This window comes from Mus musculus, chromosome 15 (assembly GCF_000001635.26).
Source record: "Mus musculus strain C57BL/6J chromosome 15, GRCm38.p6 C57BL/6J".
Classification (NCBI taxonomy): Eukaryota; Metazoa; Chordata; class Mammalia; order Rodentia; family Muridae; genus Mus; species Mus musculus.
In genome coordinates this window covers 54,443,888-54,467,552 of record NC_000081.6, presented here as the reverse complement: position 1 = coordinate 54,467,552, position 23,665 = coordinate 54,443,888, and the positions used below count along the sequence as shown (strand labels likewise).

The 23,665-nt window shown below is 39.8% G+C and overlaps 1 protein-coding gene and 1 pseudogene across 3 annotated transcripts in view; one reads left to right on the top strand and one right to left on the bottom strand.

The window, feature by feature from the left end:
* Positions 1-1,192: 1,192 nt before the first annotated feature.
* The window catches only part of Colec10 (collectin sub-family member 10), a 55,587-nt gene continuing 33,114 nt past the window's right edge, over positions 1,193-23,665 (bottom strand). For 2 of the 3 annotated variants that reach the window (XM_011245615.1, XM_011245616.2), the window contains exons 5-7: positions 10,150-10,203; positions 7,729-7,824; positions 1,193-5,335 (exon numbers count right to left, since the gene is read on the bottom strand). In XM_011245615.1, coding sequence (XP_011243917.1) covers positions 4,944-5,335; positions 7,729-7,824; positions 10,150-10,203 — 542 coding nt within the window. In that variant the 3' untranslated portion in view covers positions 1,193-4,943. The remainder of the gene's footprint in view (positions 5,336-7,728; positions 7,825-10,149; positions 10,204-23,665) is intronic. The other variant, NM_173422.3, reaches the window with a different exon arrangement.
* Gm18152 (predicted gene, 18152) lies at positions 8,254-8,915 on the top strand (annotated as a pseudogene).

Sequence of the window (23,665 nt, the reverse complement as noted above, 5' to 3'; positions counted from 1 at the left end):
ATACAGAGTTAAACTGCACAAGAATCTTCTGTTTCCCATAAGGTACTGCAAATTATAGATAAGGTTTGTTACAATCACAGTTTAATCAACTATAAAATGAGGTAATAACTTTGTTATCCTCTTCATATTTCACTATAAAACTGACCGTCTGGGCAAATAAGAGTTTTGCTGACTGTCAGGTATAGGTCAGCAGAATGATAAAGCAAGAAAAATTTGCCACTTGGCAATATTCATTCATGCACAAACACAAAGATATATTCTATCTTGTAAGGAAATAATGTGGGTGGATATACACATTGACATGGGACTTCTTGTTCACATAAAAAAAAATGAGTAAGCCAAAATAGTTGACTTAATATATTTGAACAGATGTGTCAGTGTTACTCTTTGAGAAAGGGTGATGCAAATCCTCCTACAAAATGTCTTCAGACAAGTTATTTTAGCACACTGTAGAAGAGAGATTATGCTAAAACAACACAGATACAAAAGCAGCATGCCTTTATATAATCTTGGCAATGCCTTTAATCTTGAACCTCATTACCATAGACTTGATGTACAAAGAAACCAAACTAAGTTCTTCTCATGAGCATGGAAATCTGAGCTGTCTTTTCCATTGTTTTCCCAGTTCTCAACATCATACCACTAGAAACGTAACAGATATACCATATTGTAGATGATCAACGCTGAAGTTAACAGACTGTGTTGTTATCCTAAACACAGCTTATTCTAACTACTTCCCAATGGAAGCATTATGTTTTTGTGAACATGGACTCTAATTTCAACTTCATTCTCCGAATTGCTACAAGACTCCTGTCCTTAACCCTTTCTATGGGATTTGCAAACCATTTATTTATAGTGTCTTCTCTAGATGTTAGATCCTGTATAATACACTCACTCCATCTCATTGAATAAATTGTCTATGATCGAGATGTCCCAGTTGATTGAGTATTTTCCCTACTTTTCATCTTTGCCTCTTGTGTCTAATGAGCACAATTCAGATTAATTGGTTGTGATGGAAACTATTTAGTATTTGAGAATGTTGTGGTACTGGATATTGCTTTGATAATGTTTGGCATGGCAAGGACAGTTCTTTCTCCTGGATCTCCTTTCCTTCAGAGCCTACTGTTGATTCCCCAGCTGATCTCAGGGCTAGACTTCTCAATTATAAGCAGCAAAACACAGAACAAGGATAATGAGTGCAAATTAGATGAAATGTATTTTATTTTATCACAATGGCTTATTAAATTACCCAAAGCATACAAATACAGACTGAATGAGCATCTGCTAGAATCACCGTGAAACACATCCCTATACTATATAAAGGTTTATGTATAAAAGATCAATGGAACATAGTCTTCAGTCCCTATTGATATGAGATATTTTCCCTCATACATGAAAGGATTCAGCTGTAGTTTGAAGGCCTGATATTCTAAAAGCAGCATAACTAAAACTTCTATTTTTTTAAAAAAAGATTTGTTTTACTTCTACAGTTATGTGCATATATGTGTATTTATGTGTAAAACTGTGCACATGGGAGGGTAGGTGCCCATGGAGTCCAGATAATAGTTTCTGTAGGCTCAGATTCATCAAAATCTACTTTATTTAGGGTTCTTAAATGTGTCCATCTTCATTCTAGCCCCCTGAACAAGAGGTAGAGGAGAAAGATGGTTAATAGGAAAAAGGGGTTGGGGACCTGTTTAGAAGTAGTTCTTTAGGGTGATTCCACTCTTCGTTGTCAGTATACCAGCAGTCCCGTCTAATAACATACATCAAACATGAATTACTAGTAGTAGCATGCTCCAGCAGAAACTTCAAGGCTGGGCTGGATTGCCACAAGTCACAATAAATGGCCAGAATCATCTGGAATACCATGAGAAGGTCTTTGGCTTGTTTTATTCTACAAAGTCAAGAAACAAAGACCAGCCAAAACTAGAAAAGTGTTACACAGCCAGCAAAGACCAGCAGAGCATGGCACAATGTTGCAATGCGAGAGCAACTCTTCACTGCTTGTGAGGATTCATTTATATGCTTTCTAAACATCACGTGCCCTCTGAGGTGTCTGTTTTCAGCAAAACATCATATGCCCTTTCACTAAACAGCTTCCAGGAAACATTACATGACATAATTGTGATTTTTAAAGAAACCAGAAACTTCCACCTCAGGTGTTAGATCCCTTGAAGTTGGAATTACAAACAAGTGTCAACTACATAATGTGGATTCTGGAACTTAACTGGAGTCCCCATGGGCTGTTGGCCACTGAGATATCCCTCCAGATGCCTGTGATGTTACTTTTGTATTCTAGAACTCATATTTTATGTAATTAAATATAGGGTTTCCATTTATGATATACTGATGTACATTTATATTTACTTAAGTAAATATATATCAAAATATTTTATATATCTCAAAATTTTCTTTGTTTCTCTCACATACCCATGGTGCATGTAGTTAGTAGTAATGTCTGAGTCTTGTGGCACTCATATCCTTGTCTAGTTGATATTCTTCCAAATACCTCACTCTAACTCCTCCTTAGCTGTCAGGGTTCTCTATGAAGAGAAAATGATAAGGTAAAGGACATTTAAATTAGCCCTAGAACATGGCTAGCATGGCTAGGAAGAGTCACAGTCAGCAATGACATTCAGGCAGCTGTGATGGCCAGATCTAGAGTTTGAACTTTTGCTCAGTGCTGATACAGGCGTATCACCCTGAATGAACCCACACCACCAACCTTCTCATCAGCGATAACCCCTACAAATCTCAGCCTCTGTAGGCAGTGCCTACAGGGATTCTGTTCACTTCATTTCTCAACTCCCCACACTCCAGCACATAGACCTTGCTACCTTCTAAATATGCATTCCAGGGAACTTTCAGCTTATACCAGGATAGGAACTTGCTTTTCTTCCAAATCACCAATTTGTTAATATCTTTGTTTCTTACAGCTGCAGTGTTTTCACTGGAAAATGGCAGTAAACATCCCTGCCTTGAGCAAGGAGGTGTAGAGCTTTTCCTAAAAGAGAACACGTTGAATGGTATATTTTCAGCTGGGCTCGGAATTGCATAGCTGTCACCCAGCATCCAAGAGGATAAGGCAAGAAGATTTCGAGTTCAAGGACAGCCTGGGCTATATAATGACACTCTCACTTGGAAAACAAATAGAAAAAGGTATTCATTTTCATAGAGTTCTGATGCAATGTCTTAAGAAGTTCTTCCAGGCAGAAATGGATAGATCTTATTCCTTGAAACTGTCATCTACTCTGAGAAGTGTCTTCCAAACTGAGATGAGTTACTGAGCGAATGACTGTTAACATTATAAATTTATAATGGAAATGATAGCATTTGCCATATGTTCAAAATATTCAGACTTCAGGGACTCAGAGCAATTGTAAACATGAATCCAACAGGAGCCGCCCTAGGCTGGGTTTGCTCTTGGCTGCCTCTCTCTTCTTTCAGCCTTTTCTTTTCCTCCACATGTTTCTGAGTGTTCCAATTCTCTGAGATTTTGGCTGGTATTTGGCGTGATGCCTTGATTTGTAATTATATTAAACTGATCGGCCTTCAAAATACCCTATGCCACATTCTCTAAAGAGACTCTGTAACTACTTTAATAACCTGATAAATGTCAAAGATTTAACAAATGTCTCCTATTGAGCTGAACTGAACAACTCATTCATGGGAGACCTGATGTTGAAGTCATCATTTCCTAATGACACTTGGCACAATTAGAACTTTCAGAACTTTCCCCAGAGGTGGAAATGGAAAGTTCATAATTTGGTTAACAGACATTTGTAGGTCTTAGAGTCTAGGTTAGATATTGATTAATTGTCAACACTTGGAAATATGGAATTATAATGTTCCCGCCATTTGACTTCAGTTCAAATGCAGTGGTTCTGGGTTTTTGGTGGCATCAACAGCAGCAGCAAAGTAGTTGGTTCCTTCAAAGAGCAGACTGTGACTAGTGAATTAGGGACCTCACCCCTCCCAGTTCATCTATGTCATCTTTCTGGATTCTGTAGGACGTGGACTTGTGAGTCTTGGTGAATTCACATAGTCAGTGCCAGTAATCTCTTCTCACCACCAGTTAGTCATGGGCAAAGTCATAAACAGATGGTTTAAGAAGAACATATGTTGTTGATCTCTTTCTCTTGTTTCATTAACTGTTTTGCCAGCATTTTAAACAATCTAATCATGTGTCACAACCCATAAGCAGGGCATCCGTTTCTAAGGAGAGAAGCTAGAATTTTGTTCGACTGTTTATTTTCAAATGCCAGATTAAAGCTGCTTTGAGGTTTGATCTGCAACTCAAGGTAAACTGTTGCCAACTCAGTCAATGAGGACTCTCAGCACATTCCAAATGCTGTGCCGGACATATCTCTGTGGTGTCAAAATAATAGAAAGGGTGTCTCCATCAACATTAATTTACAGAGAGTGAAAGGCCTCCCATAAAATTTCTCCATGAGTGATGTATTAGCTGGAAGGGGGGGACTCTAAAAGTGCTAAAGTGCTAGAGAGAGTAGCACTTTAGCACTTTTAGAGTTTTCTGAAGGCTTGAACCCTTCACTCTTGATTATTTATGTTGAAGGTGAAGAATGTCACAGGAACACGTTCATGAAATAAAATGGAGTCATTAATAGCAGGGGACAATTTAACAGAAGGCCTATCTATAACTTGTATCGTTTCAGAACTACCTCTCCCTTCCCCTTCTGAGTGCTAGTGTCTTCCTTCCATTATGCCAGAGGGTTAAATAGAGAAGCAAGAGAAAGGTCTCCAAGAGTGTTCCAAGTAAACAGCATGTACAAAACTGTTACAATTAACACAGAAGAAGATAGTGGGGGTCAGAGCCCTTATGGCATTTGAGCAAAAGCAATGTAATTAGGAAGGCAAAGATGGATAAAAGTGACTACTAGGAGACCCAGGGAAAGGGTGACTGTGTAACATGAGGAAAATTATTTTTTCTTCTTGACAAACTCACAGACAAAATACATGGTAAGGTGACACTCTGTGTCATTCCACCTGCCAGAGCTCAACATCTCCACACAGTCCTCATGGCCGGAGGGGTCACTAGGTTCCTCCTCCTTCCAGTTGCTGTAGTTCTGCAATGGAGTGTTATCTGTGAACACATATTGCCCCTCCCTCTCAAGGTCATTGACCCCAATGAACACTCTGAAGAAACCACTCTTGGCGACATAGTCAGCAATAAGGGTGTTAACGACTTCATCCTTGGGCATGGCTAGCATCCCTCCTCGGATCCTGCAGTGGGTCAGAGATTCCCTGTAGTTCTTCTCCTCCTGCACAATGTAGTAGAATTTCTCTTCAGTTTCCCGGATCCCTGCTATAACTGCGAGGAGGAGAGATAGAGTACCATAATGTGTCTCAGTACAAGAAGAAGCAAATTCCTATATAACACTGTCACATTTCAATGCGCTCAGAGCATTCAAGAGCGCCTTTGTAAGGTTATAATGAGGTAGTTCCTCATTACATTTCTTCTCTGCCTTTATGTTTATTGGGTGCAAAATGAAAGTCTACCATTTGTTCTCGCTCACCTTCCTCCTTAGCTTCCCATGTATTTGTCCCCTAGCACCCCTGGTAGCAAAAGCCCAGTTAACATGAGCATCTCACCACTTGTGAATCGGGTATACTTGGCATTTTTCTGTTCCACCCACACTTTTCATTCCTGGGAAGACCCTGATGGTCTTTACATCTCAGAGATAATGAGATTTTCCATAGGAAGCTTTTCCAGTGGCCCTTGGTAGACATGGGGTTTTCTATGTCCTCATTGTCCTTTCCTATCTCCTTTTAATAAGCCTCAGCATAGTCTATTCTGAATGCTTGTGTGTTTCTTCCATTAAACTGTAAACATCTTGAGGTTAGTCATTATGTCTGATACTCTTCAACCTAATGCATAGAATACCCTACGAAATGCCAAAATCTTATTACAAGCAAATTCAAGGAACAATATGGGAATAATAAAGATTTTTTTGTCTACTTCAGGAGTTTTAGAATATGGGCGTACAGAATAATTGAGATTATGCACACAGTTATAGGGGAGACTTTGGTACTGAATTTTCAGGATTCAACTAGATATTGAAAATGATTTCAACTCACAATACTGTCTTTGTGATTTGTATTCATTTTGGGATACTTAACTTTACTAAGAAATATGTAAATGCTGAAATGTTATAACTTCTGGTTGTGATGTGTTCATGACAGTTTGATTCATGTAAGATGTAGAATTTTATCTTTAAATTTGTTTTTATTTTATGACTATATGTGTATGTCTCTCTCTGTATAGGGCATGGTATATCAGGGTGTCCATGGAAATCAGAAGATGCTATCAGATTTTTCTGGAAGTGGAGCTGTAGGTAGTTGTGAACTGCCTGACATGAGTGGTTCAAATTGAACCGGGATCTTCTGAGAGAACAGTACAAGCTCTTAACCCCTGAGCCATCTCTCCAGTCAGAAGATAGAGAATCTTATTATGACTTCCAACTAGAAGTTATAACCAATTTAAGTTGCTTAGTTCGGCTTTGGTATTTCCTAGGCATCTGTCATTACACTGTGACTCTGAGCAATCAATGGTATTTGTTTGCTTCTACTAATGTGCAACACATACATCCGTATTACACTATGTGAAAGTTCAGCTAGATGAAATCGACCATAGTCACTGCAACAGATTCTTCAACAAAACCCTCTCAATAAAGCCCTTTCTAAATTGAAGACTTTGGTATTCATTAGTGTGGGGAAATGGACAAGGGGAAAGAAAAATGATCAAGCTGAAAAATTTATAAGAACAGGTAAGACTTATACTGAATGTATTATTGGGAAGGGGGTCAGGAAAACTCTACTCTGCTCTCTGTATTGCTGGACAGGACATTCTTCATGCTTCAGGTGGCTCTCAGAACATGGAACACAGTACTGAAAATCACCAAATGCTCTACTGTTAGCAGTTATGTGCTACCCCACGCACTCGGGGAAGTAGCCCTTGCTACTAGGATAGTTTCAGAGATTCTGTTTCAGTTTGTGTCTGTTTTTCTGGCAAGGCTTGCTCAGCTCTCCTCTTTTCTCCTTCTGTTTGATGGACCAGCCTCACACCACCTGAAGATTAAAAGCCACCGTATTATGAGGTCAAAATTAGTTCATTCCTGTTTCTGTAAAACTTGGATTTGACCCATTTTCTGGAATTTGACATGTTCCACATGCTTTCCACCCTGATAAGATGCTCAGAAAAATAATTTTGAAATGTTCTGCTAAGTTCCTACATAAGAAAAAAAAAAACAAAAAACAACAAAAAACAAAAACAACCAAAAAAAAAAAAAAAAAAGAAACTTGGAAACCCCCTAGGCCTGTAGTATTCTGGGTTATATAAGCCCAACCTTTTCCTATGTTTGATGTTATTTTCTCAAACCCCAATTTAGGGAGATAGCCTTGTGCTACAGAAAATAAAACTTGCTTAATTTGACCAAAGAATTTGAATAATGATCTTTACTCCCATTCGGTGGGATTAACACCTACTTTTAGCAAAGTCCTCTTTCCTACTGAATCACCACACACCTACGATTGAATCTGTGCAGTGAAATTAAAGCTCTTGGAATTTGAGAGGATACTCAGTCTTTTGAGAGGCTTTTGAACTGTGATACTTCGCTTGACCCAAGGTATTTCTTGCTAAGGAAAATAGTGGTGAAAGACCAAATTAATGGTTATAAAACAGAGCAAAGCATTGGCGATGTTTACCATTCTTGATGAATTTCATTGATGTCTTAAGACGAGCAACACTAATATCCAGTTGTCCAACCACTTTCCGGTACCTGCCACAATCACAGATGGTACCTTGCAAATAAGGACAAAACTATCAGTTCACATTGACGCACACCATGACCTGTTGGAGAGGACCATTTCTCTACTCTCAGTGTTTTCTATCATATTCTAGCTTGGCTACATATCTCTGTGAATTGCTACATGTTTAAACAAGGGTTCCAATTCATCATTCTCTCTTAAAAAGTTCATAAAGTGTCTTTTAGAAATGTTTGGAACAGGGGTGGGCGTCCTGGAGAGATGGCTCAGTGGGTAAGAGCACTTGCTGCTCAGAGGACCCAGGTTCAAATACCAGCACCCACATGGCAGCGCACAACTGTGTAACTCCAAAATGTGACACCCTCACACAAACATACATGCAGGCAAAACATCAATGCACATAAAATAACGATATATAAATAAAAAAATAAGTGTTTGGAATAAGTTTTTAAAAACATCTCTAGACTGCTGCATCCACAGCCATGAAAATGCCCAAGAAGAGGCTTGCCTCTAGTGTTCTCTGCTGTGGTAAAAAGATGGTCTGGTTGGACTCCAATGAGACCAATGAAATGGCCAATGCTAACTCCCGTTAGCAGATCAGGAAGTGATCAAAGATAGATTGATTATCCAGAAGCCAATGACTGTCCATTCCTGGGCTCACTGCCAGAAAAAATATCTTGGCCAGACAGAAAGGCAGGCATGTGGGCACAGGGAAGAGGAAGGGTACTGCCAATGCTTGAATGCCTGAGAAGGTGACCTGGATGAAAAAGGACGAGGATCCCGCAATGGCTTCTCAGGAGATACCGGGATTCTAAGTTTGACCATCATGTGTATCACAGTCTGTACCTGACAGTCAAAAGGAATGTTTTAAAAAACAAGTGGATTCTCATGGAGCACAGCCACAAACTGAAGGCAGACAAGGCCCACAAGAAGCTACTGGGTGACTAGGCTGAGGCTCACAGGTCTAAGACCAAGGAAGCATGAAACTGCCGGGAGGAGCGCCTCCGGGCCAAGAAGGAAGAGAGCATCAAGACTCTGTCCAAGGAGGAAGAGACCAAGAAATAATGCTTCCCTCATGTCTGTATCTTGTTTCCTGGCTGTGGCCTCACATGAATCAGTCATTTAAACAAACAAACAAACAAACAAACAAACAAAACAAGCCTTTGTCCGTTAAAAAATAAAATAAAATAAATAAAACCAGCTCTAAATGAGGGTTTTATGAGGAATGAACGAGATGAACTGCTGCACAGAGCCATTTGGCATTTTTGCTGAGTGTGAAATGGTCTGCTCAATTTCAGGAGAAACTTTTTACAGCTTCCTTAAAAACGTATTTGCAGCCTGGCCTCTCTTGTGTTGCTGCATTATTCATGAGCTCACACAGCCCTCCCAAGATACAGGAAACTTTTCATGATTCAATCACATGTTAACTCTGATTATCCATGTGAAGTATGGCTGTCCGGCTTCAAAGCCTGTGTTTAAATTCTGCGAATAGATGCAGTTTAACTTTTAGGAGGCAGCTGTCCCGCTTACCGGTTAAGTTATTATTTTAGTTTGTCTTGCTGCTTGCTTTGCTCACTCAGTCTTCTATCTGCCCCGTGTTGTAGTGAGGAGAACCAGAATCAAAGAGAAATGGTGGTAAATTCAAATGACTCTTATTTCTCTTTAATGGTTGCTGCATAGAGTTTTCCATTTCTCTATTGCTCCAAAGTATGAAAAGTTAAACTGACTTTATTAGGAAAAAGGAAAAATGCCCAATGCTTTAATTAATCCATATACACAAATAAACACAGGGCATATTGGGCAATTCTTTGAACGAGGCTTCTCTAAACTGTTGTGAATAGAAACAATGGGAATTTCCCCTAAATCACCTACTTTCCTTCTTGATATCAAACATTCTGAGCCGAGTTCTGAGGACTCCTCCAGCTCATGTAGGGCAGGCTTCTTAGCCAGGTAATCTTAAAAGATCAGCACTGGAGGCGAATCTCAGGCCAGCATTTGGCTCAGATGCTCAAGGCATGGCTGCTGATGCAGTATCTGGTGTGGACATTTCTCTTGGTTCCAGACACTGAGCTCCAGCCCCTGATGTGCTGGGCTTGTTTCTCACCATGAGCACAGCAGGGATGGAATGTGCCCGTATTCCCTTCCCCGGGGCTTGGAAAGTCACCGGTGTGCAGACAGGAAAGTTCTCTTTCGCCCTGTTGTCTAGTCCATGCAAATAAGGTTGAAGGCCTGGAAAGGGGTTCTGGGTTTTGTTTGTTTGTTTGTTTTTATTTTTATTTTTGTTTAGTGTAGTTTTTGAGCTGGACACATTTGGAATGGTGTCAGATATCAACAAAAACAAAGTGAGTGTGTCATTCATACCTGCTTTGCCTTTTTCTCCAGGAATTCCAAGCAGACCCTTTTCCCCTTTGTCACCTAAATAGAAACAGAAAACAAAAATAAAAACAAAACAAAACCCACAATAACTAAATAACAGTGAGTTGTTTCATTGTACAATGATATCATTGTATACCTCTAAAACCAAAGGAAACAGCCTCCAAATTTGACTTTTTACCACTGATTTGCTTTGGGTTGTTCATAAGCATAAATAATCAGGTGAGCCACAATTTATTTAGATTGATAGTAGAAATTCCTTGGAGGATATACAAAGGGCATTAGAATTTGTGGTACTTGTCTTGATGATAATATGGCCTTCACCTTAGTAACAATGCCAATAAAATGAGCAGCATGGTTTTAATTTTAAAAATACAATTGCTTTGCAAATCTGTATCCACTAATTAACACACTGAGCTGCCTGTAGTTACTATCTTCCAGGTCATTCTATGTGGCTTTGACCTTGGTAGTTACTATCTTCCAGGTCATTCTATGTGGCTTTGACCTTGGCAATAATACAAAACAAAACCAAAAATACGTGTTTTTTTTTTCCCAAATGATTTCAACAAATACTTACTTTATATAAGACTAACAACTAGGTGCATGGAGAAAATACACAGAAGGACAAGATTCAACTTCTGACTTCAAGGCACTGACAATTTTTAGGAAGGAAGTAACACATGCAAATATCTGCTCTTCAGAGTCATACCACATTAGACTAAAATGTCAACCTTGGCAATTTTTCTTTCTGTTCTTTCTATGGGGCCATTATATTACTTAGTCGGAAGCCTCCAAAAAATAATTCTCAAAGAAGCAAGGCTTTTGAAACAGGGAGAAAGAAATAAAAAAGAAATATTGGTTCTATTTTAAAACTTCAAAATAACTCTTGAAGCCCACATCAGACACAATAATTGAAAAAAAGGCTTTTGATTTCCAGGAGAACATGTTTGGCTGAGATTCTTGAGGATCAAAAGAGAAGACACTGAGCAGGGTGAAATGAGGTTTCATGCATTAAAGGTGATCTGACAATATACGAAAAATTGCCAAGGATAAACACAGGCTGGAGGTCACCCAGATTGAAGGAGTTGGAGGCAGTCCTACCTGGATAAGCACTAAGGGAAGGCAGGAAGTTGGGCATATGATCCAATAGGGTCTGCATGTTGTCATCTCTCACAAGGCCACTGTAAAGCCTGCAGGTTCCTTCTGTCATCTGCTCTGAGGGTATCAGTCTGCCGACACCCTTTGTCCAGACATCCTCTGTCTGCTGAGTACTCTCACTAAGATTCTTATATGTTGAAGAAAGCATTTTTAATGGGATACCATAGATTTCCCATGGCTTTCTAAACTGATCTGTATGGACACTTTCTTTACAGTGATGCCACACATGCAGGTGCTTGGATAACAAAAGGAAAGATGCCCTTGACCTTCATTGTGTTGTGTAGGTGGGAAAGTAGAAGTCACAGGACTTGCCTATGGACAATGCTGAACTCAATAATCACATAACATGGTAAGACTGGGACAGACACTTCAAACAAACAGGATATACTTAAGAGAAAAGATAGAACAGTAGTAGGAAAGATGGAGTACTTTGCAATTAAGCCTGGCAACCAACAACTTCAGCAGCAGTAAATAAAAGGGTACAGACATCATACAGGTGGTGAGAAAACAAACAAACAAACAAATAAACAAACAAACACATGTGAACATGTCAAGTCCCTTGCTGAGGAAGATTGCTCTTAGTTGTGTCCTAAAGATTCTTCATTCCCTCACATGTAAATTAGACAAGCCTGTGAGAATGAGTTAATAGAGGAGTGGACACATACATTTACTAAATATAAATAAATTGCCAACCATTCTGCATGCTTCACTTATATTATCAGATTAAATCCCATGAGGTGGGCAATCTGATTGCCTTCATTTTACAACTGAAGGAATTTGGGTTCATGTAGGCAAGTAACATGCTCAAGAGTTTGAATGACAGGGTTGGTATTCAAACCCAACTATTTTTGACTTCCTAGTTTGGAATGCCTCACAGATGTGTTGGCTGATGATCTAATGAAGGCAAATAAGGAGAAAATGTTATCCAACTGAAATAAGTCAGCTACAGAAAGACAAAGCCCACATGATTTTACTCATATATGGAAGTGGAAAAATGTCAGCCTTGTAGATGTAGAAAGTAGGACAATAGTTAGCAGATACTGCAAAGGGTTGGATCAGGAGAAGTTGGAAATGATTGGTACAGGGGAATAAACTTAGACTTAGCAGCAGCAAGCCCTGGTGTTCTGTTGCACAGCAGGGCAGTTATTGACGATAGTAATGTGTTCTCTACTTCCAAATAGCTAGAGGAGATCTTGACCATTTCACTGCAAAAGAAACAGTAAGTATTTGAGGGGATAGATATGTGATGTGCACATGTATCAAAATATCATATCATACCCCTTAAGTTTGTATAATAATGTGAGGTAAAAAAATAAAACTAGAAAATTTCTGAAGAAAATAGCAGTCTTTGCAATAAAAATTCACATAAAGTCATGAATATATGTTTGAAGATCCCAAGGCACCATCAATTAGAGCAATAATACTCTTCTATGAAAGCAGGTTTAATACTTTATTTTCTCATAATTTATATTTTGCTTGCACTTAAATATCTTTCAAATTGATATGGATTGAATATAGATTCTAGTTCTGTTATAATAACTATTCTGGATAAGTCTTTTAAGAGACATAAAATAAATATAGATAACAATAATCTCCTCTTACTGGCTTTTGATTTTTATAGTTGTAGTTTCCTGTGATCAACCTATTAAATGGAAACTTCAGAAGTCATCAATTCAGTAAAAATTACATATTCTGGGTAGCATAAAAATATCTCATTTTAACTTCCCGGCACATTAATCTTCCACTTGTATTATGTCCACTCTGTGTATGTTACCCATCTAACAATTAGTTAATTGTTATTTTAGTTATCATATGGACTGCCACATTAAAATGTTTTACAATAGCACTTACATAGAATCATAATCATTGGAGAGATTAGGAATTCAAGGCCCATACCTAAATATAATAAAAGCAATATACAACAAACCAACAGTCAATATCAAACTGAATAGAGAGATACTTGAAGCAATCCTGCTAAAATCACCTGATTGTAGACAAGACAAGGCTGCCCACACTCTCCATATCTATTTAATATAGTACTCTAACTTCTAGCTAGAGCAATAAGACAACAAAAGGAGAACAGGGGGATAAATATTGGAAAAGAAGTCAAGGTATCACTATTTGAGGATGATATGATAATATAAATAAGCCACCTCAAAATTTCTACCAGAGACTTCTACACCTGATAAACAACTTCAGAAAATTGGCTGGATATAAAATTAACTCAAACAAATTAGTAGCCTTCCTTTATACAAATGATAAATGGGCTGAGAAAAAATAGGGAAATAACACCCTTCACAATAGTCACAAATAATATAAAATATCTTGATATAACTAACAAAACAAGTGAAGGATCTGTATGACAAGAACTTCAAGTTTCTCAAGAAAGAAAACAAAGAAGACCTCAGAAAATGGAGAGATCTCCAGTGCTCATGGATTGGTAGGATTAACATAGTAAAAGTGGCCATACTATCAAAAGGAATCTATAGATTCAATGCACCACCCCCTAGATTCCTACACAATTCTTCACAGATATGGAAAGAGCAATTCTCAATTTTATATGGAAAAACAAAAAACCTAGGATAGCAAAAACAATTCTTAACAATAAAAGAACTTCTCGGTGAATCACCATCCCTGACCATAAGTTGTACCACAGAGCAATAATGGTTAAAAACTGCATGGTATTGGTGTAGAAACAGAAAGATAAGTTGATCAATGGAATAGAATTAAAGACCCAGAAATAAATGCACACTCTTATGGACACTTGATCTTTGACAAAGAAGCCAAAAATATACAATGGTAAAAAGAAAGCATCTTCAATAAATGGTGTTGGTCTAACAGACAGTGTGTATGTAGAAAAATGAAAATAGATCCAGATTTATCACCTTGCACAAAGCTCAAGTCCAAATGGATCCAAATAGATCCAAATGGATCAAGGACCTCAACATAAAATGACCCATGATGTGTATGACCCAAAAGGACATGCATAGTATGTATTCACTAATAAGTGGGTATCAGCCAAAAAGTGCACAATACCCAGGATACAATCCACAGACCTTAAGAAGTTTAACAAGCAGAGAGGCCCACATGAGGTTGCTTCAATTCCACTAAGAAGGGAGAAGAAAATAACCAGGGAAGGCAGACAGAGGGAGAGGGAGAGGGAGAGGGAGAGGGAGAGGGAGAGGGAGAGGGAGAGGGAGAGGGAGAGGGAGAGGGAGAGGGAGAGGGAGAGGGAGAGGGAGAGGGAGAGGGAGAGGGAGAGGGAGAGGGAGAGGGAGAGGGAGAGGGAGAGGGAGAGGGAGGGAAGAGAGGGAGAGAGAGATGCAAGTGGAAGAGGGGAGGGGGAGGGGAAAAGGGGATCAGGTATGGAGGGAGGGCAGGAGAGAAGCCCAGATGATCAGCAGAATGAATGGAAATATATGGCATCATGGGGTAGGAGGTAGGGAGATCATCTTGAATGTACCAGAGACCAGATGGGAGGTGAAAGACTTTCAGGACTCAAAGTGACCTTAGATGAAATGCCCAAAAGTAAGGAGAGGGAATTCCAAGAGACCACCTGCAGGAGATAGGCAGGGCCTCAAGTGGAAGAATGGGATTACCAACCTACAGTCAAATTTTCTGACTCAGAATTATTCTTATCTAAAGAATAGCAGGGAACAAAGTGGAGAAGGGACTGAGGGAAAGGCAATCCTGTGGCCAGCCCAACTTTGGAACTATCTCATGGGGGCGTACCAAGGCTTGACAGTATTATTGATGCTATGGTATGTTTATAGACAGGAACCTAGCATGGCTATCCTCTGAGAGGCCCAACCAGCAGCTGACTGAGACAGACACAGATTCTTATACCCAACCACTAGACTGAAATCATGGACCACTATGGTTGAATTAGGGGAAGGATGGAAGAAGCTGAGGGGAGGGTGACCCCATTGGAAGACCTGCAGTCTCAACTAATCCAGACCCCTCGGAACTCCCAGACACTGAGCCACCAACTAGGTAGTATACAGGGAGCTTGTCAGAGGACCCAGACACATATATAACAGAGGACTGCCTCATCTGACCTCACTGGGAGAAGACATGCTTAATCCTGGAGAGACATGAGGTCCCAGGGAGGGAAAGGCCTGGGGAGGGGAAAGTCCTCTGGGATACAGGGGGCAGCAGTAATGGGATGAGGAACTTGGGAAGGGGCAATGGCTGAACTTTAAAAAAGAACAAAACAAAATGAAGAATGTATGAATTGGGGACAAATTCATGCTGAATAAAGGCTCTGGATTATTATCTGCAGCTTTGACATCCATTGCAAATCTTGGATGTTTCTGCCAGGAATAAGAATGACCCATATTTGCTTTGGTAGAAGGATTGGCTTTTAAGGAAATCAAAACACACAAGAGAACAAGGACATTGACATCATGATGTGCTAACATTTCAAAATAAACCAAAAGCCTGGTAGGTGGTCAGAACAGGAAAAGACCCTTGGAATTCCAGCAGAAAAAACTACAAGGCAGCACCATTCTGGTCTGATTAGCTTGGGACATGGTTTCTCGAACTGGTATGTGGCTTCTTCTATTCTGAGAAGCTGTAATCCCTGTGGCCAAGTTTTAATGTTTTGACATGAAGTCCTTTCCTTTGTGACAAATTGGAAGACACAGCCATGAAAGTGAGTGTCCCCGTGTTTGAATTGTGTGTTTGCTGCTTTGTGGATAGGATGCTGAATTTTCCTAAGTCTGTATTTTTATGTCTTAAATGGGAATAATGGTACCTAAAATGATAAGTCACTAGGAGAGCAAATGAAGCCATCCCATCTCTTCATGGACTTCTCACTGGCCTCTACTCAGAGGATGCTGAGCCAACATGAATTCAGAATAAAACACTCCAACTACATCCTTCGCTTGCTTACTGAATATTTGGGCTTAGTATATCTATCTTTCCTAATTATAATTTCAAGTCACCAACAAAATCTTATTTGAACCTGTGAGTGGGAATATGCCTATAACGAGTGTCTTAAGTAAAGAATTAGAGGTCACATTCATAGGAACAAAAGAAATCAGAATGCTTTCAACATGAAAAAGATTATTGGCCTTAAGTGAAAACATTTACTTTGCTATGAGATTGAATTTACCTATACTAAATCATTCTTATTCCTTATTCTTAAAATGAAATATTGACATCTGGAAAGCTACCTTAACCACGCAGGTGACAGCATTAAGGTCAGCCTAGAGAGAAAGTTGAAATTAATCCAAGCCAGTGAAAAACTTAGGAGGGCCATGGCCAAACGAGGACAATAAATTTCCAAGTACTGATTAAAAAAAGAAATTAGTCCAGGTAAGGCAAAATACTGCATCTCCATTTTTCTTAAGGCATGCTCATAAATTTTTATGACACATCTCTAGAGGGAAGGAAATGTCGGCAGCCAGCGTTGGAACTGGTAGCGTATAAAAGTGGTTCTTAAAAGAAGACAGTGAATCTTGGTCCGGGACCCGCCAAACTTAGGAAATTAGTCTGAACAGGTGAGAGGGTGCGCCAGAGAACCTGACAGCTTCTGGAACAGGCAGAAGCACAGAGGCGCTGAGGCAGCACCCTGTGTGGGCCGGGGACAGCCGGCCACCTTCCGGACCAGAGGACAGGTGCCCACCCGGCTGGGGAGGCGACCTAAGCCACAGCAGCAGCGGTCGCCATCTTGGTCCAGGACCCGCCGAACTTAGGAAATTAGTCTGAACAGGTGAGAGGGTGCGCCAGAGAACCTGACAGCTTCTGGAACAGGCGGAAGCACAGAGGCGCTGAGGCAGCACCCTTTGTGGGCCGGGGACAGCCGGCCACCTTCCGGACCGGAGGACAGGTGCCCACCCGGCTGGGGAGGCGGCCTAAGCCACAGCAGCAGCGGTCGCCATCTTGGTCCCGGGACTCCAAGGAACTTAGGAATTTAGTCTGCTTAGGTGAGAGTCTGTACCACCTGGGAACTGCCAAAGCAACACAGTGTCTGAGAAAGGTCCTGTTTTGGGCCTTCTTCTTCGGCCAGGAGGAGGCCCAAATACAAGATATCTGCGCACCTTCCCTGTAAGAGAGCTTGCCAGCAGAGAGTGCTCTGAGCACTGAAACTCAGAGGAGAGAATCTGTCTCCCAGGTCTGCTGATAGACGGTAACAGAATCACCAGAAGAACAATCTCTAAACAGAGTCAACTATAACTACTAACTCCAGAGATTACCAGATGGCGAAAGGTAAACGGAGGAATCTTACTAACAGGAACCAAGACCACTCACCATCACCAGAACCCAGCACACCCACTTCGCCCAGTCCAGGGAACCCCAACACACCTGAGAACCTAGACCTAGATTTAAAAGCATATCTCATGATGATGGTAGAGGACATCAAGAAGGACTTTAATAAATCACTTAAAGAAATACAGGAGAACACTGCTAAAGAGTTACAAGTCCTTAAAGAAAAACAGGAAAACACAATCAAACAGGTAGAAGTCCTTACAGAAAAAGAGGAAAAAACATACAAACAGGTGATGGAAATGAACAAAACCATACTAGACCTAAAAAGGGAAGTAGACACAATAAAGAAAACTCAAAGCGAGGCAACACTAGAGATAGAAACCCTAGGAAAGAAATCTGGAACCATAGATTTGAGCATCAGCAACAGAATACAAGAGATGGAAGAGAGAATCTCAGGTGCAGAAGATTCCATAGAGAACATCGGCACAACAATCAAAGAAAATGGAAAATGCAAAAAGATCCTAACTCAAAATATCCAGGAAATCCAGGACACAATAAGAAGACCAAATGTACGGATAATAGGAGTGGATGAGAATGAAGATTTTCAACTCAAAGGTCCAGCAAACATCTTCAACAAAATTATTGAAGAAAACTTCCCAAATCTAAAGAATGAGATGCATATGAACATACAAGAAGCCTACAGAACTCCAAATAGACTGGACCAGAAAAGAAATTCCTCCCGACACATAATAATCAGAACATCAAATGCACTAAATAAAGATAGAATACTAAAAGCAGTAAGGGAAAAAGGTCAAGTAACATATAAAGGCAAGCCTATCAGAATTACACCAGATTTTTCACCAGAGACTATGAAAGCCAGAAGAGCCTGGACAGATGTTATACAGACACTAAGAGAACACAAACTGCAGCCCAGGCTACTATACCCAGCCAAACTCTCAATTATCATAGAGGGAGAAACCAAAGTATTCCACGACAAAACCAAATTCACGCATTATCTCTCCACGAATCCAGCCCTTCAAAGGATAATAACAGAAAAAAACCAATACAAGAACGGGAACAACGCCCTAGAAAAAACAAGAAGGTAATCCCTCAACAAACCTAAAAGAAGACAGCCACAAGAACAGAATGCCACCTTTAACAACTAAAATAACAGGAAGCAACAATTACTTTTCCTTAATATCTCTTAACATCAATGGTCTCAACTCGCCAATAAAAAGACATAGACTAACAAACTGGCTACACAAACAAGACCCAACATTTTGCTGCTTACAGGAAACTCATCTCAGAGAAAAAGATAGACACTACCTCAGAATGAAAGGCTGGAAAACAATTTTCCAAGCAAATGGTATGAAGAAACAAGCAGGAGTAGCCATCCTAATATCTGATAAGATTGACTTCCAACCCAAAGTCATCAAAAAAGACAAGGAGGGACACTTCATTCTCATCAAAGGTAAAATCCTCCAAGAGGAACTCTCAATTCTGAATATCTATACTCCAAATACAAGAGCAGCCACATTCACTAAAGAAACTTTAGTAAAGCTCAAAGCACACATTGCGCCTCACACAATAATAGTGGGAGACTTCAACACACCACTTTCACCAATGGACAGATCATGGAAACAGAAACTAAACAGGGACACACTGAAACTAACAGAAGTGATGAAACAAATGGATCTGACAGATATCTACAGAACATTTTATCCTAAAACAAAAGGATATACCTTCTTCTCAGCACCTCATGGTACCTTCTCCAAAATTGACCACATAATAGGTCACAAATCAGGCCTCAACAGATTCAAAAATATTGAAATTGTCCCATGTATCCTATCAGATCACCATGCACTAAGGCTGATCTTCAATAACAAAATAAATAACAGAAAGCCAACATTCACATGGAAACTGAACAACACTCTTCTCAATGATACCTTGGTCAAGGAAGGAATAAAGAAAGAAATTAAAGACTTTTTAGAGTTTAATGAAAATGAAGCCACAACGTACCCAAACCTTTGGGACACAATGAAAGCATTTCTAAGAGGGAAACTCATAGCTATGAGTGCCTTCAAGAAAAAACGGGAGAGAGCACATACTAGCAGCTTGACAACACATCTAAAAGCTCTAGAAAAAAAGGAAGCAAATTCACCCAAGAGGAGTAGACGGCAGGAAATAATCAAACTCAGGGGTGAAATCAACCAAGTGGAAACAAGAAGAACTATTCAAAGAATTAACCAAACGAGGAGTTGGTTCTTTGAGAAAATCAACAAGATAGATAAACCCTTAGCTACACTCACTAAAGGGCACAGGGACAAAATCCTAATTAACAAAATCAGAAATGAAAAGGGAGACATAACAACAGATCCTGAAGAAATCCAAAACACCATCAGATCCTTCTACAAAAGGCTATACTCAACAAAACTGGAAAACCTGGACGAAATGGACAAATTTCTGGACAGATACCAGGTACCAAAGTTGAATCAGGATCAAGTTGACCTTCTAAACAGTCCCATATCCCCTAAAGAAATAGAAGCAGTTATTAATAGTCTCCCAGCCAAAAAAAGCCCAGGACCAGACGGGTTTAGTGCAGAGTTCTATCAGACCTTCAAAGAAGATCTAACTCCAGTTCTGCACAAACTTTTTCACAAGATAGAAGTAGAAGGTATTCTACCCAACTCATTTTATGAAGCCACTATTACTCTGATACCTAAACCACAGAAAGATCCAACAAAGATAGAGAACTTCAGACCAATTTCTCTTATGAACATCGATGCAAAAATCCTTAATAAAATTCTCGCTAACCGAATCCAAGAACACATTAAAGCAATCATCCATCCTGACCAAGTAGGTTTTATTCCAGGGATGCAGGGATGGTTTAATATACGAAAATCCATCAATGTAATCCATTATATAAACAAACTCAAAGACAAAAACCACATGATCATCTCGTTAGATGCAGAAAAAGCATTTGACAAGATCCAACACCCATTCATGATAAAAGTTCTGGAAAGATCAGGAATTCAAGGCCAATACCTAAACATGATAAAAGCAATCTACAACAAACCAGTAGCCAACATCAAAGTAAATGGAGAGAAGCTGGAAGCAATCCCACTAAAATCAGGGACTAGACAAGGCTGCCCACTTTCTCCCTACCTTTTCAACATAGTACTTGAAGTATTAGCCAGAGCAATTCGACAACAAAAGGAGATCAAGGGGATACAAATTGGAAAAGAGGAAGTCAAAATATCACTTTTTGCAGATGATATGATAGTATATATAAGTGACCCTAAAAATTCCAACAGAGAACTCCTAAACCTGATAAACAGCTTCGGTGAAGTAGCTGGATATAAAATTAACTCAAACAAGTCAATGGCCTTTCTCTACACAAAGAATAAACAGGCTGAGAAAGAAATTAGGGAAACAACACCCTTCTCAATAGCCACAAATAATATAAAATATCTCGGCGTGACTCTAACGAAGGAAGTGAAAGATCTGTATGATAAAAACTTCAAGTCCCTGAAGAAAGAAATTAAAGAAGATCTCAGAAGATGGAAAGATCTCCCATGCTCATGGATTGGCAGGACCAACATTGTAAAAATGGCTATCTTGCCAAAAGCAATCTACAGATTCAATGCAATCCCCATTAAAATTCCAACTCAATTCTTCAACGAATTAGAAGGAGCAATTTGCAAATTCATCTGGAATAACAAAAAACCGAGGATAGCAAAAACTCTTCTCAAGGATAAAAGAACCTCTGGTGGAATCACCATGCCTGACCTAAAGCTTTACTACAGAGCAATTGTGATAAAAACTGCATGGTACTGGTATAGAGACAGACAAGTGGACCAATGGAATAGAATTGAAGACCCAGAAATGAACCCACACACCTATGGTCACTTGATCTTCGACAAGGGAGCCAAAACCATCCAGTGGAAGAAAGACAGCATTTTCAACAATTGGTGCTGGCACAACTGGTTGTTATCATGTAGAAGAATGCGAATCGATCCATACTTATCTCCTTGTACTAAGGTCAAATCTAAGTGGATCAAGGAACTTCACATAAAACCAGAGACACTGAAACTTATAGAGGAGAAAGTGGGGAAAAGCCTTGAAGATATGGGCACAGGGGAAAAATTCCTGAACAGAACAGCAATGGCTTGTGCTGTAAGATCGAGAATTGACAAATGGGACCTAATGAAACTCCAAAGTTTCTGCAAGGCAAAAGACACTGTCTATAAGACAAAAAGACCACCAACAGACTGGGAAAGGATCTTTACCTATCCTAAATCAGATAGGGGACTAATATCCAACATATATAAAGAACTCAAGAAGGTGGACCTCAGAAAATCAAATAACCCCCTTAAAAAATGGGGCTCAGAACTGAACAAAGAATTCTCACCTGAGGAATACCGAATGGCAGAGAAGCACCTGAAAAAATGTTCAACATCCTTAATCATCAGGGAAATGCAAATCAAAACAACCCTGAGATTCCACCTCACACCAGTGAGAATGGCTAAGATCAAAAATTCAGGTGACAGCAGATGCTGGCGAGGATGTGGAGAAAGAGGAACACTCCTCCATTGTTGGTGGGATTGCAGGCTTGTACAACCACTCTGGAAATCAGTCTGGCGGTTCCTCAGAAAATTGGACATAGTACTACCGGAGGATCCAGCAATACCTCTCCTGGGCATATATCCAGAAGAAGCCCCAACTGGTAAGAAGGACACATGCTCCACTATGTTCATAGCAGCCTTATTTATAATAGCCAGAAACTGGAAAGAACCCAGATGCCCCTCAACAGAGGAATGGATACAGAAAATGTGGTACATCTACACAATGGAGTACTACTCAGCTATTAAAAAGAATGAATTTATGAAATTCCTAGCCAAATGGATGGACCTGGAGAGCATCATCCTGAGTGAGGTAACACAATCACAAAGGAACTCACACAATATGTACTCACTGATAAGTGGATACTAGCCCAAAACCTAGGATACCCACGATATAAGATACAATTTCCTAAACACATGAAACTCAAGAAAAATGAAGACTGAAGTGTGGACACTATGCCCCTCCTTAGAAGTGGGAACAAAACACCCATGGAAGGAGTTACAGAAACAAAGTTTGGAGCTGAGATGAAAGGATGGACCATGTAGAGACTGCCATATCCAGGGATCCACCCCATAATCAGCATCCAAACGCTGACACCATTGCATATACTAGCAAGATTTTATCGAAAGGACCCAGATGTAGCTGTCTCTTGTGAGACTATGCCGGGGCCTAGCAAACACAGAAGTGGATGCTCACAGTCAGCTAATGGATGGATCACAGGGCTCCCAATGGAGGAGCTAGAGAAAGTACCCAAGGAGCTAAAGGGATCTTCAACCCTATAGGTGGAACAACATTATGAACTAACCAGTACCCCTGAGCTCTTGACTCTAGCTGCATATGTATCAAAAGATGGCCTAGTCGGCCATCACTGGAAAGAGAGGCCCATTGGACACGCAGACTTTGTGTGCCCCGGTACAGGGGAACGCCAGGGCCAAAGGGGGGGAGTGGGTGGGTAGGGGAGTGGGGGTGGGTGGGTAAGGGGGACTTTTGGTATAGCATTGGAAATGTAAATGAGCTAAATACCTAATAAAAAATGGAAAATAAATAAATAAATAAATAAATCTTAAAAAAAAAAAAAAAAAAAAAAAGAAGACAGTGAAAATTTAGGCTACCTTATAGGAAATAGTATGTTCTGTCATTTAGTTTTTAATTATACCCATGAATACCTATGTATGAATAAACATGTGTATTTCTGTGTATGAAACACAGAGCTTGTCCTACTTGAGCTTGCTAACATTCAGCTGTATCCATAGCCAAGTTTTTTGGCTTTCTTAATACAACAAATTATTAGAACATTATTACTGTGTTATAGGCATAAAGGTAAAATTATAATCCTCAGGTAGTTTATATGTGAACACACACATGCACATGTACACACACACACACACACACACACACACACATACACACACACACACACATTTTGTATGTGTATTTTGTATGTGTATTTATGTATGTGAGTATGGTACATGTACACCTGTATATGTGTGCATGTATGCCTATGTGTGTG